General features: G+C 34.7%; 1 protein-coding gene and 1 long non-coding RNA gene across 7 annotated transcripts in view; one reads left to right on the top strand and one right to left on the bottom strand.

The window, feature by feature from the left end:
- LOC108000329 (dedicator of cytokinesis protein 3) overlaps positions 1-14,926 on the top strand; it is a 49,533-nt gene extending 34,607 nt beyond the window's left edge. For 2 of the 3 annotated variants that reach the window (XM_017060574.3, XM_062086438.1), the window contains exons 5-18: positions 5,528-5,612; positions 6,370-6,828; positions 6,971-7,270; positions 8,330-8,534; positions 8,602-8,784; positions 9,205-10,930; positions 11,329-11,346; positions 11,430-11,592; positions 11,673-12,110; positions 12,180-12,321; positions 12,384-13,059; positions 13,137-13,498; positions 13,792-14,135; positions 14,214-14,926. In XM_017060574.3, coding sequence (XP_016916063.1) covers positions 5,528-5,612; positions 6,370-6,828; positions 6,971-7,270; positions 8,330-8,534; positions 8,602-8,784; positions 9,205-10,930; positions 11,329-11,346; positions 11,430-11,592; positions 11,673-12,110; positions 12,180-12,321; positions 12,384-13,059; positions 13,137-13,498; positions 13,792-14,135; positions 14,214-14,381 — 5,269 coding nt within the window. In that variant the 3' untranslated portion in view covers positions 14,382-14,926. The remainder of the gene's footprint in view (positions 1-5,527; positions 5,613-6,369; positions 6,829-6,970; positions 7,271-8,329; positions 8,535-8,601; positions 8,785-9,204; positions 10,931-11,328; positions 11,347-11,429; positions 11,593-11,672; positions 12,111-12,179; positions 12,322-12,383; positions 13,060-13,136; positions 13,499-13,791; positions 14,136-14,213) is intronic. The other variant, XM_017060575.3, reaches the window with a different exon arrangement.
- LOC114577858 (uncharacterized) lies at positions 293-3,900 on the bottom strand. 4 transcript variants are annotated; one of them, XR_003698239.2, is made up of 3 exons: positions 3,017-3,900; positions 971-2,556; positions 293-685 (listed from the first exon to the last, which is right to left on the bottom strand). It is a non-coding gene; the product is annotated as an uncharacterized LOC114577858 (long non-coding RNA). The 4 variants fall into 4 exon arrangements; XR_003698241.2 differs by having other exon boundaries at positions 971-2,044; XR_009833048.1 differs by having other exon boundaries at positions 971-3,120; positions 3,197-3,900.
- Positions 14,927-14,941: the final 15 nt, after the last annotated feature.

Below are 14,941 nucleotides of genomic sequence, written 5' to 3'. Positions count from 1 at the left end.
ATCGACAATATTATTTTATTTTAAACAATAATAATCTTGTTTTAATAAACGAATGTAAAAAAAAGATTTGCACAATTCATTCAATAAATTTCTGATGTAATGTCGATGCTGTCTACTAGTTTTGTTCGCGTATGCGTACGAGTAACGGTTCTACCAATGACCGCAGACAGGATTTCTTTCTTCGCGTTTTCTTTTGACGTCTCTTATAGAATTGAATTTTGGTAGTTTCAAATGCTTGATTCTGTCAAGTCAAATAAATTACATATGAACGAGAAATAAATTATTCGACACGTTTGATTTATTTAATTTTATTTAATTACCAGATACTAGTAATGATTATTTACACGGTTTTTTTGTAAACAATATATATAGATTGAGCAAATAATATATATTGAGCAAACGACAACATTTATTATTCGTCTCGTAGTAATTATTATTATTTCTAATAAGCATGCCTCTAGGCTCTATTTCGCATGCATTGCCGTCTATGAATCTTTCTTATTTCTTCATAGTTTCATCTTTTTCTTCTTCTTTTGATGTTTTGCTTCCTTGTTGGGGATAACACGACGATACGGAATGAAACTCCAGGTCACATAACGTGTTCTTCTTTTCAGGGTTTCCCAATTCTTCGAATTCTCTGAATCCAGTGGCTAAATGTATCCATTACTTTACCGTGAAACATTGCCTTTAAATATAAATCACAATCATTGGACACCATAAGAGTCATTGAATTTGTAAAATTATTTTACATCTATATTTTATTATTTATTGGTTTCAAACTTTCGATTTACATTTCTATTTACATAACTGGTACTAATCTTAAAAATAAATACAATTATCGGTAACTTTTTTTTTATTCAAGATATTCAGAGGTCATAAACCTTTGATATAATGCTCCGTATCAATTTTTCCAACTTTTTGAATTTATTCATAAAAAAAAAAAGCAATAAAGAAGGAATGTATTAATTACCAAAAAAAAGATGATACTTTCTCAAAGTACAAGTCTATTTGTCGAAGAAAGATTCTGGAAGGTTGGGAAACGCTGCCATTATTCTCCGTAAGGTAATAGTCTTTTTCTTTTTGCCTTCGTCTTGGCGTAGCACGGTGCTGGCGTTGTTCTACTCGGGCCCAGGGCTGTACGATGAGAGGTAGCGCATCGTGAGGGGGAAAAAGACCTTAGGTAGGGGAAGTTCCATGGTATATACTCGGCTACCGACGTGCTGCTACCTTCGAAACAAATTTAATGAATGATCGTCGAACTAATAAGTATATATATTTGGTATCGCAAATTAATGTTTTTTCTTTATCCTTTTTTTATATGGGATAACATGTACTATTTGAATTGTAACTTAAATCTATCATATATCGTACAATTTCTTTTCTCTATATTATGTTTGATTGACATAACGGTTCGACAAATATATGTATATATATGTATTCGAAGAATCTTTCTTTTTTTATAAGCAGCAAACTTTCTTTTTTTCGACATCAAACAAGTATAATTGAAATTTATCTTATGATCATTGTAAAAGAGAACCAAAATAATTTAAAAAAATACTATCTTCTTCTTGTTGTAATAGCACAAGATGAACAAAATTAGAACTTTAATGCTCGTTAGTGACGAAAAACTAAAAGGTTCGCGGCTAATCGCGCTTAATCGCGCGTCATTTGATCTAATTGAGATCGTGGAGGCTCGGGGATTTGGCCCTGACATCTATTACTACTACTATTACCACTACTTTCGTATCTTCTGCCAAAGAAGGCCGATGCCGCACGGAACTGCAACTGCACTCGGGAGCGCTGTCATGAGTCGGCACTGGTTTCCTTGTGGTGGAACTCGGTGCAAGTAACGTTTTATTGTGTGCGTGTATACCCTCGGGCAAACCAGACACGGCATTCGTCTTCCCACGAACCCTTCGCTATTCGTACGAGTCTCGTTACTCGTTCCGGGATCAGGAAACACTCCTATTAAGGCCGTTTTATACGGTCGCGAGAAACCGTGCTCTATACACAAGTTGTCAGCGCAACTTCCATAGATTTTACTCTGTACATTAGTTTTATAATATTTTTTTTTATTACTGCAAACGTATTGCATTATTGTGAAAAATTCTTTTTCTTTTTCTGTCAATCAAAATGAATGATAGACAATAATGCTATACATAAAATTTAGCTAAAGAATTAGAAGTAAATAATTAAAAATTTTTTAATTAATACTTTACTAAGATTTATTAAATGAATTTTATTTTAAATGAAATATAAAAAATAAAACAAAGAATAGTGCAAAGTGAACGAAGGATAATAATTGATTGTCAGTTTAAAATAGAAATAGAAGTCCACCAACTCGCAATATCGACGTAATTATAGCGTTTAAAGCTACCGAATGATTACTGAACTTTGTGAAATATACTTTGTAACTGAAAAGTTCACATCGGCAAAATTTCTCCGTTATTGTCGATATAAAGTTCTTTCTTTTTCTAACCATCAATTTTTCAAATTAATCCAAAAGGAAAGGAGGTCTTATCTAACCTAGACGTCTTGTCTGAAATGTAGAATATCCTAGAATCATATTTTAAAATTACATTTGAATGTCTAAAATGATTCTTAGTAATTTTAATAATTTACATTGAAACTTTTGTGACGAGCGATTTGGACTTTGGTTCATCATTTCTTCATTTTTAAAATAGTTCGAAGACTAATGAAAAGTTTTTTTATAATGAATTGTGTTTGATAGAATATTATACTAAAAAAATAGGAACGAATAAAATTTCCAATTTTTATATTTTTACACTTTCCTAAAAATATATATATTATTAGCCAAATGATTGAATTTGTCGATTAATTTCTTTTATCATTTTTATCAATTTTAATGATTTAAAATTATTATTAATTTTTTATAAATGATAAAATTTTGTTTTCTTTTTACAATTTTTGCATACAAAATCATTTTCTGCCTATTTAGACCATTTGTCCTTATATAATAAAGTCTAATTTTTTACATAAATAATTTCTTACCAACCTTTCTAACCACAGATATCCAATTTAAGCATCACAGTCTGTTAATCTTTCATTATCACCATTCGTTTCTATCCATTTTGTACATTACGCAATCGATGAGTAAATCTGTCTTCAGATGAAAATTTACATCATCTCCTTGATATAAATTGAAGATATGTATTCATGTCTCGTGTGAACTTACGCTGACCGTTACGCGGCCAATGATCGAATGAATTTGTCATCCAAAGGAATCCTTCACACGATGAAGAGGAAGGAACGAAAAGGAGCTCGTCCTTTATGTTTCTCGAATAGGCGGTCGATTCTCGCGGTGAATCGAACGTCGCCGCTTCGAGAGAATATATCCGATATCTTTGGAATGGGACATAGGTCCGAACAACGCGGCGGACATTGGCTGTACCTGTCTCCACGCATCGAAGTTTGCCTGCTCACCTGCATTCCATTAACTCTGGTCTGAGGGGGACCTTTACATATATTCAGGACCGTACAGCGTCGATGGATCATATAAATACCCTATTTGATATATATCCATATATATATATTTGGTAGAATAACTTTACCTGATATTACTATTAATTAATTGAATCAAGTAAAGAAAATATAATTTTTATTATATTATTAGTGTTAAGTTTATTCAATATTATTTAAAAATAGTTATCTCTTCTAGAATTAATATATCTTATTTATTGTGATACATATAGATCTGTTCAAAGTACACTTTTTCAGAAATTTTTATTCCGAGACATAACCTCTTTGGTAGGAAAATTAATATGATCTTATTTAACGAGTGAGGGCGCAGATGCCACCGAATTAACAGGATCAGTAACGTACATAGAGAATGGAAAAAAAATTCAAACGGTGATTCAAAACAAAATAAAAGTAATGCTCTCTCAAGTACTATTTCATTTTCTCGGTTTGCCTAAAATTCGCCCGGAACTCATAATATACATGCTACGTACGAAACGTTAATTGCCACTCAACAACTATGCTTCCTTTTAGGGAATCCTTTTTTGTAGCATGGAAAAAGTTAATCGATTAGTAACATCAGAGCAATTTTTTATTTTGATACAATGAATAAAATATTGTAAAGTTTCTTCTGTTATTATAAATTTATTCAAATTATACTCTATAGTTAATGTGATTACGTAGAATACTTTGATTTGTAATATGAATATTTTTAATGGTTATGCTCAAACTGACAAAATTTAATTATTATTTTCACACAGGTTTATCGAAGAGAATTAAAATGTGTTTGAATAATAGCAACATCCTTTTCATATTAACGTACAATATCTGAATCACTATTTAATTTTCTTTTTCTTTTTTGATTTTATTATGAATTCAAAATGAATAATATAAATATTAATTGTACTTTAATTTATTTCGATATTTATTCATGAAAGAATTTTCTAACATAATTGAATTCTAATCTAAATTCTTTTACATTTTTAAATTTTATGCAATATATTTATGATTCTAACAAATATACAACAACATGATAATTTATTTATTATTCAGAATCTCCAGAATTTCCAGAAAACTAGGAATTGTTATTAATTTGACGCGTTTCAAATCAATTAATATGGCTATTTCTGCGAATTATTTTATAATATGTTTTGCAATTCATGTGTTTTTGAATTCATCTCCGTTATTCAACTTGATCCGAATTAACTGCTCAAAAGTAAAAACGTATCTCCGTTGATGCAAATTTTGACACATATACATATGTATGCTTGGAATAAGACGAATAAAGGATAGGCGTGGAGAGACGTGAAGTGTAGTGAGAAACAAGTTGAGTCAAAATGGGCAGCGTATAGCTGCATTCCTGCGAGGTGAAGGGGCCATGCGAGGACCCTGGCGGGTAGCCGGGCCTGTAGGGCCCCAATGCGTTCGAGAACACGTCGGCCCTATGGCATGCAGCCGGGGTCATGGGAAGTTAAGTATATTGCTCTGCCACTTCAGAAGTAAACTTAGCAAACTGATGCAATGGATTAATTGGATCGTGCGTTAGGATGTAAATACATGTAAATACAAAATGATACTTTCAAAACTTGAGAATATATCTTGCAACTAGATATTACTTTGAAAGTAACCATGCAACATTATGTTAATAATGATTGCTCGATAACTTTCTCTAATCATAGTGTTCATTTATGAACAATATCATTAAAAGCAACTGTGGATAGTTTTAAAATATAATACTTGCATATAACTATCACGTTATATTTAAAAATATATTTCCTTGTAAAAAATAAATATAAAAATATATAAAGATATATTCTGTTTAATTCTATAGAAAAATCGATTAATAATTTCTCAGAATGAATATTTATGTATGTTTAATTACTAAATCAAATTATCTGTTTTTCCAAAAATCAAAAATTAAATACACATCTCTGTTAAATTGATATTCCGAATTTCAAGTTAAAAATATGATTACCATGAGGAATATCTTCGACAATCTTTTTATTATTTTTTTGTTTTGCTCAGTTATGTGATATTTTGTATGTTGCAGGAAATTGGGCTTAGACCTGGTACCTCGTCAAGGTGCCCATATGGTGGATCCGGATACGATGTCAGTCGTTGAACTGTATCACGTGGTAATTAGAACGAAACAAAATTTGAACAATAATTGATTGTCGCAAAAAATACGAGATCTCGCGTTAATAATCTTGAGCCAATACGATCGGTTGACTGCATCAAGAAAAAAAAGGGAAAAATAGTAGATGAGTCGCGTTGAAGAGGAGCTTGATACGTTGGAAAAGAGAAAAAAGTAGAGGGCTCTCGAGTGCCCGTACTTCTTTGCTGTACATATATCGCTAGAGTTCATTGAAATTCTAGCTGGAGTGCTGACCATTTCAAATACTCCGCAAGAATTGAAATGAAGCCAGCTTCGGGATATATTCAGTGCACACGTTATTGATATGAAATTTAAAAAATAATGCTTTTCAATCCAATCGAAATTCCTATATTTTTCGCTTAAATATCGATCGTTAAGCTTTGTACATTAATTTCTTTTTTTATAATTTAAATAATATTTATTAACTTACATAATAAAGTTTCCTTTTACATCGAATCTTTATCTTTATTTTTAATCCGAAATAAGTATATATCAATAGCAATTTTATTTATTCTCAGAATTTTTAAAAATTTAAAAGAATTTTCTAAAGAAACAAAATCTTAACTCTAATATTTATCATAGTTTTAAATTATGTGAATTATTAATTCCAATTTTTTTCATAACATAATAAAATCCAAGGAATAAAAATCTCTATTTTATTCGCTCGAGCAATTTATTTTTTCACAATTTCGAATATCGAATTTTATCGAATCATAACGACGTTTATCGATTTCCAGCACGTTCAAAGCGCGGAAAATTCGCAAGGAGCGTCGGGAAGAGGGACCCTTAGGCGGAAGGAGCACAAGAAAGTCTTAACCCATCATCTTTACTTCTGCATGCGAGACTTCGGCCACTCGATCGGCGAGGACACGGAGGTCTACTTCTCCTTGTACGACGCGAAACGTAGCCAATACCTGAGCGAACGTTTCTTGGTGAGAATCTCCAAGGAGGGATTTTCGAGTTTCATCGAGAAGATACACAGCAATTGTACGATTTTCACGGATCTCGGCAACGCCGATCTTAGCAGGGACCTTTACATGGTTGCGCACGTGATGCGATGTGGAAGAATGCTGTATTCGGATTCCGGCAAAAACAAGGCGGGAACAGCGACTTACAGGAGACCTCATGGAGTCGCGGTGCTCTCCCTGGCCGAAGCCACCCAGGATCACTCGGAGGAGCTCGAGATGACGTTCAAGGTGAACTGCTGCCAAAATTGATTAACAATTAAATTGTTTTTTCTCAATTTTTTTCAACTCGAGTTTTAATTAATTATATTTTTTCTAAATCTTGGAATATATTCTGCAAAGGTGATCAACAATTCGAGCAATGTTATTTTAGGTGTATCAAGGAGAGGAGAAAGATTTTCATCAATTGCACGAGCAGATTATCCGCAATAACAAGTGTTCCCTGCTTCCCGGCCAGCCTAATTACGGCATAGTAATTTCTCTACGCGTTTTGCACGGAGAACTGTCTCAAGTCCGGGAAGAGAATCCTTTGCTCTTCAAAAATATTTGTTTAACGAAAAAACTCGGCTTTTCCGACGTAATCATGCCCGGCGACGTGCGGAACGATTTGTACCTGAAATTGGAACGCGGAGAATTCGAACGAGGTGGAAAATCTACCGGGAAAAACATCGAGGTATCGCTCGAATTGTGATTGAGCAAAAATTTTGATGTATACTTTTATATAAATTTTACTATTTTAATCATGATGATTTACTTTTAGAGTTTATACAATTTATTTATTAATTTTTATATTAAGATTAAAATAATTATTTATTTAAATAGCTTATACGAGTTAGAGCATAATATAGAGAAAATATCAAGGAAAATTTTTTAATTTTTTAAATAAATTTATATATTCACATGATTTATTAACAATAAATTGTTAATTATTTAGCTTTGACTAATTTGTAAAATTAAATTCATACAAGAAGTAATTATTTACATTTAATTTGGGCTTAAAAATTGATTTATTAAAAATCCTTATATCAATATTTTAATGTTTTAGTGTATTAAAATATTCAATTTAAATGATTATTTATTCGTTCAAATATTAATGTTAAGATTAATAAGATAAGGAACAAAGAGATTGATACAAATGAAAATACTATTCTATATGATTTTAAATAAAAAATAATTGGTATGAATAAAATTTATATAAAGGTAAAAATTTATATCATGATGATTTTTCGGCTTAAAAATTGATTTATTAAAAATCCTTATATCAATATTTTAATGTTTTAGTGTATTAAAATATTCAATTTAAATAATTATTTATTCGTTCAAATATTAATGTTAAGATTAATAAGATAAGGAACAAAGAGATTGATACAAATGAAAATACTATTCTATATGATTTTAAATAAAAAATAATTGGTATGAATAAAATTTATATAAAGGTAAAAATTTATATCATGATGATTTTTCGGCTTAAAAATTGATTTATTAAAAATCCTTATATCAATATTTTAATGTTTTAGTGTATTAAAATATTCAATTTAAATGATTATTTATTCGTTCAAATATTAATGTTAAGATTAATAAGATAAGGAACAAAGAGATTGATACAAATGAAAATACTATTCTATATGATTTTAAATAAAAAATAATTGGTATGAATAAAATTTATATAAAGGTAAAAATTTATATCATGATGATAAACGGAATATAAATAAAACGTATGTGTGATCGATAGGTGACCATTTTGGTGTTGGATGCCGATGGACAACCGTTGGAAGATTGTTTATTTGGCGCAGCTGGAATGGAGGGTAGTTCCGAGTATCAAAGTTTAGTTATATACCATCACAATGGTCCGTCGTGGGCCGAGACGGTTCGATTGGCAATACCTATAGACAAATTCTACGGGAGCCACGTTCGATTTGAATTCCGTCATTGTTCCAGTAAGTCCAGTTGGAAGTTGTTTAAAACGTTTTTAACGCGATAAAATATTGTTGTATTTTGTTGCAGCGCGCGAGAAAAACGACAAGAAATTATTCTCCTTTGCCTTCGTTCGACTTATGGAGCCTGGGGGAGCCACTCTTCAGGATGGACCGCACGAGTTATATATTTATAAATGCGAGGATCGCTCCAAATTGGACTCGTTGAGTTATCTCTCCTTGCCGAGCAGTGGTCGAGAACCAAACGCAATAGGTGATAATTTTCCTAGAAATTTCCAAAGTTACCCAAGAGTCTTTTCTTTTGAAAAATTGAAAAAGAAGATGGGAATTTTATCTTTCTTTTGTATCTTGATCTAAATAAATTAAACGAGTAATTTTAAAAAATTCTGCATGAATTAAAAATATTTACAAATTTTTAAATTAAGTTTCGATTCGATGAAAAGTTATCAAAATACTTCCAAAAAATGTTTGTATTTAAAGAACCACAATAGCAATTAAGAGTTAACGAATGACAATGACGATTATGAAAGAACATTGTAATCTTCATTTCAGTTCAACTATCATTGTTAAAGATCTTGGCTACCATTGTATACAAATCAAAACCTTGATACTTCGTATTTCTATTCTATCTCGCGTTCCAATCACCCTTTTTATCTCTCTATTTATTTTTCAGGTTCACCATCGTTCTCCAGATCCCCGAAAGAAGTGGTATTCGTGACCACGTTGCTTTGCAGCACGAAACTAACGCAAAATGTCGACCTCCTGAGCCTGTTGCAATGGAAAGCCCACCCGGAACGAATATCGGAGGCTCTCGGCCGCGTTCTTCGGTTGGACGGCGAGGAATTGGTCAAATTTTTGCAAGATATATTGGACGCCCTTTTTTCCATGTTTCACACAGAAGACGGCAACTCCACGGCTCACTCGGGTTTGGTCTTCCAAGTGCTCGTCTCCATCTTCAGCCTCCTCGAAGATTCCAAATTCGAGCATTTCAAACCCGTGATGGACGCGTACATTTCCGGCCATTTTGCGGCCGCTCTCGTCTACAAGGGCCTTTTAAGTAGCGTGCAGCATTGCGCCGACTGGGTGACAGCAGCCGAGAAACAGGAGCCCATAATCAAATGTTTCCGTTCCTTGGAATACATCTTCAAATTTATCATTCAGAGCCGTCTGTTGTTCGCCAGAGCAACTGCCGGCCAATACGAGGACAGCTTCAAGCGAGATCTCTATTGCGTGTTTGCCGCGTTGAACAAGATGCTGGGCATACCGTACGACATGGTGCTCCACTCTCAAATAGCTCTACTTTACTCGATCTCAGCCGTGTTCGAGCAACTGGTCGCCGTGCTACCAGTCCTCGAGGTAGCTAAACTCACTTGTACGATGCTCGACTCGGTGCCGAGAGAACCGCCAGCGCAGCTTACTCAGGCCAAATTAACAGCCATAAAGAACCTGACCACCTCCTCCTTGTTTCGCGAGGACAACGAGAGCAGAAATCTGCTGTTGGTTACCATGTGCAGACATTTGAGGATTCACTTGGTCAGACGAGAGGAGCTGCGCTCCTGTACTGAAATCCTTGGCGAAATTCTCAGCTTTTTGTACAAAAGGGGGCAGGATTCGAACAAGGTCAATAATTGCATCCAACACGACGTTGAGACGTTGTGTCTTTCCGTTCTGGACGTGTTGATACAGACCATTCTGATCGTCGTAAACAGCAGTGGCCCTGTGCTGGGCTGTCTAGTGGCTTGCTTGATAGGATTGCTTCAGCTCTTAGACGAATATCACTATGTCCGGCTTTGGGAGGAATTGGCTCATGCTGGTGAGAGGAAACCTCTCAAGGATTTCCTTCTCAGAGTTTTTCTGGTTCTCCGGGATCTGGTCAGGCAAGAAGTGTTCCCGCCTGATTGGCTGGTGATCAGAATGCAAGCGAACAATGTTATCCTAAAATCTTTGAAAGAGCTTGCTCAACCTCTAGCCTTTCGTTTTGTGGACGATTGCTTCGATGCCCAACTCTGGTCCACGTACTTTAATCTGGCTGTAGCCTATCTCACGCAGCCATCCCTGCAACTTGAACAATTTTCTGAGGTAAAGCGTGAAAAGATCATTGAAAAGTACGGAGATATGAGAGTGTTGATGGGCTTTCAAATATTATCCATGTGGTCCAATTTGCATGATCATAAGTTAGAGTTCATTCCTGGTATGGTGGGCCCTTTCTTGGAAGTCACTTTGGTTCCCGAAAGCGAACTAAGGAAAGCCACTTTGCATATATTTTTCGACATGATGGAATGTGAACAACGAGCTCGTGGCAGCTTCAGATCCGTGGAATCGGAATTAATAGATAAACTAGATATCTTGATCAGTGAGAACAAAGGTGACGACGAGTACAGACAATTGTTTAACACAATGTGAGTATTAATTTATTTATTTTTTTTTTAATATCTCTCGTGAAAGAATTCGTTCGAATTTAATTCATCAGGTTGGTGGAGAGATTATGTCGGTTCTTAAAAAGTAAATAAAAGTAAATATATTGTTATATATTTGTGATAAATTTCATCAAAATATTCTTCTCTTGTTTGAATATAGAATGCTTGTATCCAATTGCTACAATTTTTTATTAAATTATTCAAATTAGTAAATAAAAAAAAATTATTAATAAAATACATTCATGATAAATTTATATAAAGCGTTTAAACGGATTATAATTAATTTATTTTTGCATTTATAAAATTGACGTTGTCTTTTCACCAACTCAATAATAGTTAATTATATGCACCTAATAATTTGAATTTGTATGCTGCATTAGGGAGCATCTTAGTGCTGTGTAAGTGCAATAAATTGATAGTGGAATTATGCATATTCTCATATGTACACGAATAGAAATATTCATTCTATTTTTGGCGACAGATTATTAGACAGAGTTCAGTCAGAGGATCCAGCCTGGAAGGATAGCGGAACTGCTTTCATTACGTCAATTACGCGTTTATTGGAAAGACTGTTAGATTATAGAAGCGTAATTCAAGGCGACGAAAATCGCGATAAACGTATGTCGTGTACTGTTAATTTATTGGTAAGTAAAAATATTGATTAATCAAGAATGTAAAATGCACATGTTAAATAATGTTAACGAATAATAAATTTCTCTTACAGAATTTTTACAAGAACGAATTTAATCGAAAGGAGATGTATCTGCGCTATATTTATAAGCTTCACGACCTGCATTTAGCAGCTGAAAATTATACCGAAGCCGGATTTACAATGAAGCTATACGCCGATCAGCTTGGCTGGAGTTCCACAATTCTGCCTCCGGATCATTCGCATCCTCAACAACCGGAATGGCAGAGAAAAGAGGTTCTTTATCACAAAATAATTCATTACTTAGATCGAGGCAAATGTTGGGAGAAAGGTATCCCGCTGTGCAAGGAATTGGCGATACTGTACGAAACTAGATTATATGATTACGCGAAACTGAGTCACGTACTGAAGTTGCAAGCCAAATTCCTGGACAATATATTGACCCAACTTCGACCCGAGCCGGAATATTTTAGAGTAGGCTTCTACGGTCTGAGCTTTCCTCTTTTTGTCAGAGTAAGTACCACGATTAACTACAATTTAGATGTAATAAAGATGTAATTCATGTAATTTATGATCTTACAGAACAAGCTATTCATCTACCGGGGTCTAGAATACGAGAGAATAGGGGCATTCACACAACGACTACAGACTGAATTTCCAAGCGCACAAATATTAATGAAAAACTCCCCGCCTGACGAGAGTATTTTGAGTTCCGAGGGACAATGTAAGTTGATCCGTTATTCCCCCTTTTGATTTCATGTTAATCATAATCGTGTAACGATCCAGATATACAAATCTGCAACGTGAAACCAATCCCTGAAGAAAGTAGTCTGGCCTGTCGAGGGGCGGAGGTACCAGAACGAGTGGTCGCGTTCTATCTGGTGAACGACGTTCGAAAATTCATTTTCGACCGACCGCTTCACAGGGGGCCGGTCGATCGAGAAAACGAGTTTAAATCTCTGTGGATCGAAAGAACCACGCTGACCACCGAGGCGAAGCTACCAGGTATACTTAGATGGTTCGAAGTGATCGAAAAGAGATCGGAATTGTTGGCGCCTGTACAATATGCTTGCGAAACTATGCTGAGCGTAGAGAGAGAATTGAGGAGACTTGTCGCACAATACACTGCCGAACCTCATCGAAACATTAATCCGTTCAGTATGCGTCTTCAAGGCATTATCGATGCTAACGTAATGGGTGGGATAACCAAGTACCAAGAGGCCTTTCTCACTCCTGAATTCGCTAGGCAAAATCCGGAAATGGTGCCGCACGTAAATAGATTGAAAGGTTTGATTCTTGATCAGATGAGCGTTTTGGAAGCTGGATTAAATTTACATGGGCAAATCGCGCCGGCGGGTGTGCAACCGCTACACAAAAGACTGCACGAGAGATTTACGCAGCTAAAACAAAATCTTGGTCCCTTGGCTAGGCAACGAACAATTCATCAGGATAGCATTGTCAAGTAATTCTTCGCGATTTTTCTTTTTTCTTTCTTGCAAATAAATCATGAATTTTCTTATTTGCATTCAATTCTTTCAGCTCACCGTTGCCTCCGTTGCCTATCAACGAGAAGCAACGACCAGTTACGTTGGAAACGGCTGGCTGTCGAACTTCGCACGCAGACAGTGATGGTTTGCCCGAAGACGAAGGTTTTTACACGAAAGTAGATGGTGGACCGCCTCCTATTCCACAACGAGAAGTACGACCACGTTCCGTGGGTTATGGCACAACCCCACCTCGACCTACGCATCAAAGATCTTTGAGCAAGCCGTTAAGCCCAAAATTACCATTGAGACATTCTTTGCCGACGCCAACCGATGGCGTGGATCAGACTGGTTTGAGAACTTCATGGAGTGAACCTGGTCCCGAACCAGCTCCGCCTTTGCCACCAAGAGGTTGCAGTAAGTTTTTATTTAGAGAAAGTAAATATATAATATCTACATAGTTTTTCATCATGCCATTACATTGGTAAGTATTATTTTAAATTGACGAACTATGCAGATACGCACAATATTTATGAAATATTGAAATTATTTATAATACAAAATTTTTTATGAATATGTAATATAACAATTGTGTAATTTAATTGTTTAATTACTTAATTCAATAATTCCAAAATTTTACTAAAATATTTATATTAAATATTTTTCCGTTTTTTTGCGTATAATTATTAATTGAAATTTTCACGTTTTAGCTCCCGACAAGAGAGATTCAAATATGAATACCATGGTACCACCGGCACCACCGAAACGTTTAGCGTATAAATGTAACGCAGAATGGAGTACGGATGATGATTCGGAAGCGCAGAATGAACCGAACGATCTTCGCGATAGCGGCATATCAACTGCTAGTTTGTTAGATTTTCAATCGCATTTAAGCAACTTGAACAATCTCGGTTACGAGGATTTTGAACCGCGGACAAGGTGCAACGATATCATGAATATCTCACCACCATCCGTAATAAATGCGTTGAACGTTTCTACGGCAAATTTTGCGAGCAATATGTTCCAAGGATCGCATTCTTTGCCAGGTCAAGAGGTAATTATTTCTATCGTTCAAGAACTAAAGTTTCTATTCTATCTTTATTCTTATCGATTTATTGTTACGTATTTTTAGGTTAGTCCACCACCGATACCACCGAAGGCACATCAAGATACTCCTTCGGCCCCATCTACTTTGGAAAGAGTGTCAAATCGCTCACAGTCTCATGGTCATTCGGAAAATTATTCAGTACCAAAACTTCAAACATTATCTATGGCAACTGATACTGAAAGCACTGTGTAGCAACGATGATAAATCTCCTAGTCCTAGCGGTTAATTGTGATGTGCGTGTGCCACAGTCGAGCAAATCCGATTGTAGAATCGCGTACATACCATGTATTAGCGGAACTTTGATAACTCGCACGATTATTGGCAAACACGTAACTAACAATTGAAACTAATTGGATTTGCATAGCAAAGTCTCTGACATTTGCACATCATTATATACATACATATAACGTTATTATGCATAAGAAAATTCTGTAATAATCGAAAAGAAATTTCTTTTAATGCGTAACTCGACATGGATTACACCAACCTGTGTATAACGTACCTTAGTAAAAACATGGTATCGAAATGCTGAGAACGACCAAGACTCATCGGCGATTATTCGGGACAAATTGTATTCGAATTTAATTATGTAGAAGTTTGGTCTGGTAGCGCTCGGCGTTCACAATGATACAGTATTGACTTTACGTTAAAGACGACGATCTTCCGAATATTAATCTAACTATATTTTGTAATTTATTTATATTTTCAATGAGAATAAAGGTAATTTTTATCAATGACATTGATGCAAATGT

Source organism: Apis cerana, linkage group LG16 (genome assembly GCF_029169275.1).
Source record: "Apis cerana isolate GH-2021 linkage group LG16, AcerK_1.0, whole genome shotgun sequence".
Classification (NCBI taxonomy): domain Eukaryota; kingdom Metazoa; phylum Arthropoda; class Insecta; order Hymenoptera; family Apidae; genus Apis; species Apis cerana.
The sequence above is the reverse complement of the archived record's forward strand: the minus strand, read 5'-3'. Positions and strand labels throughout refer to the sequence as shown.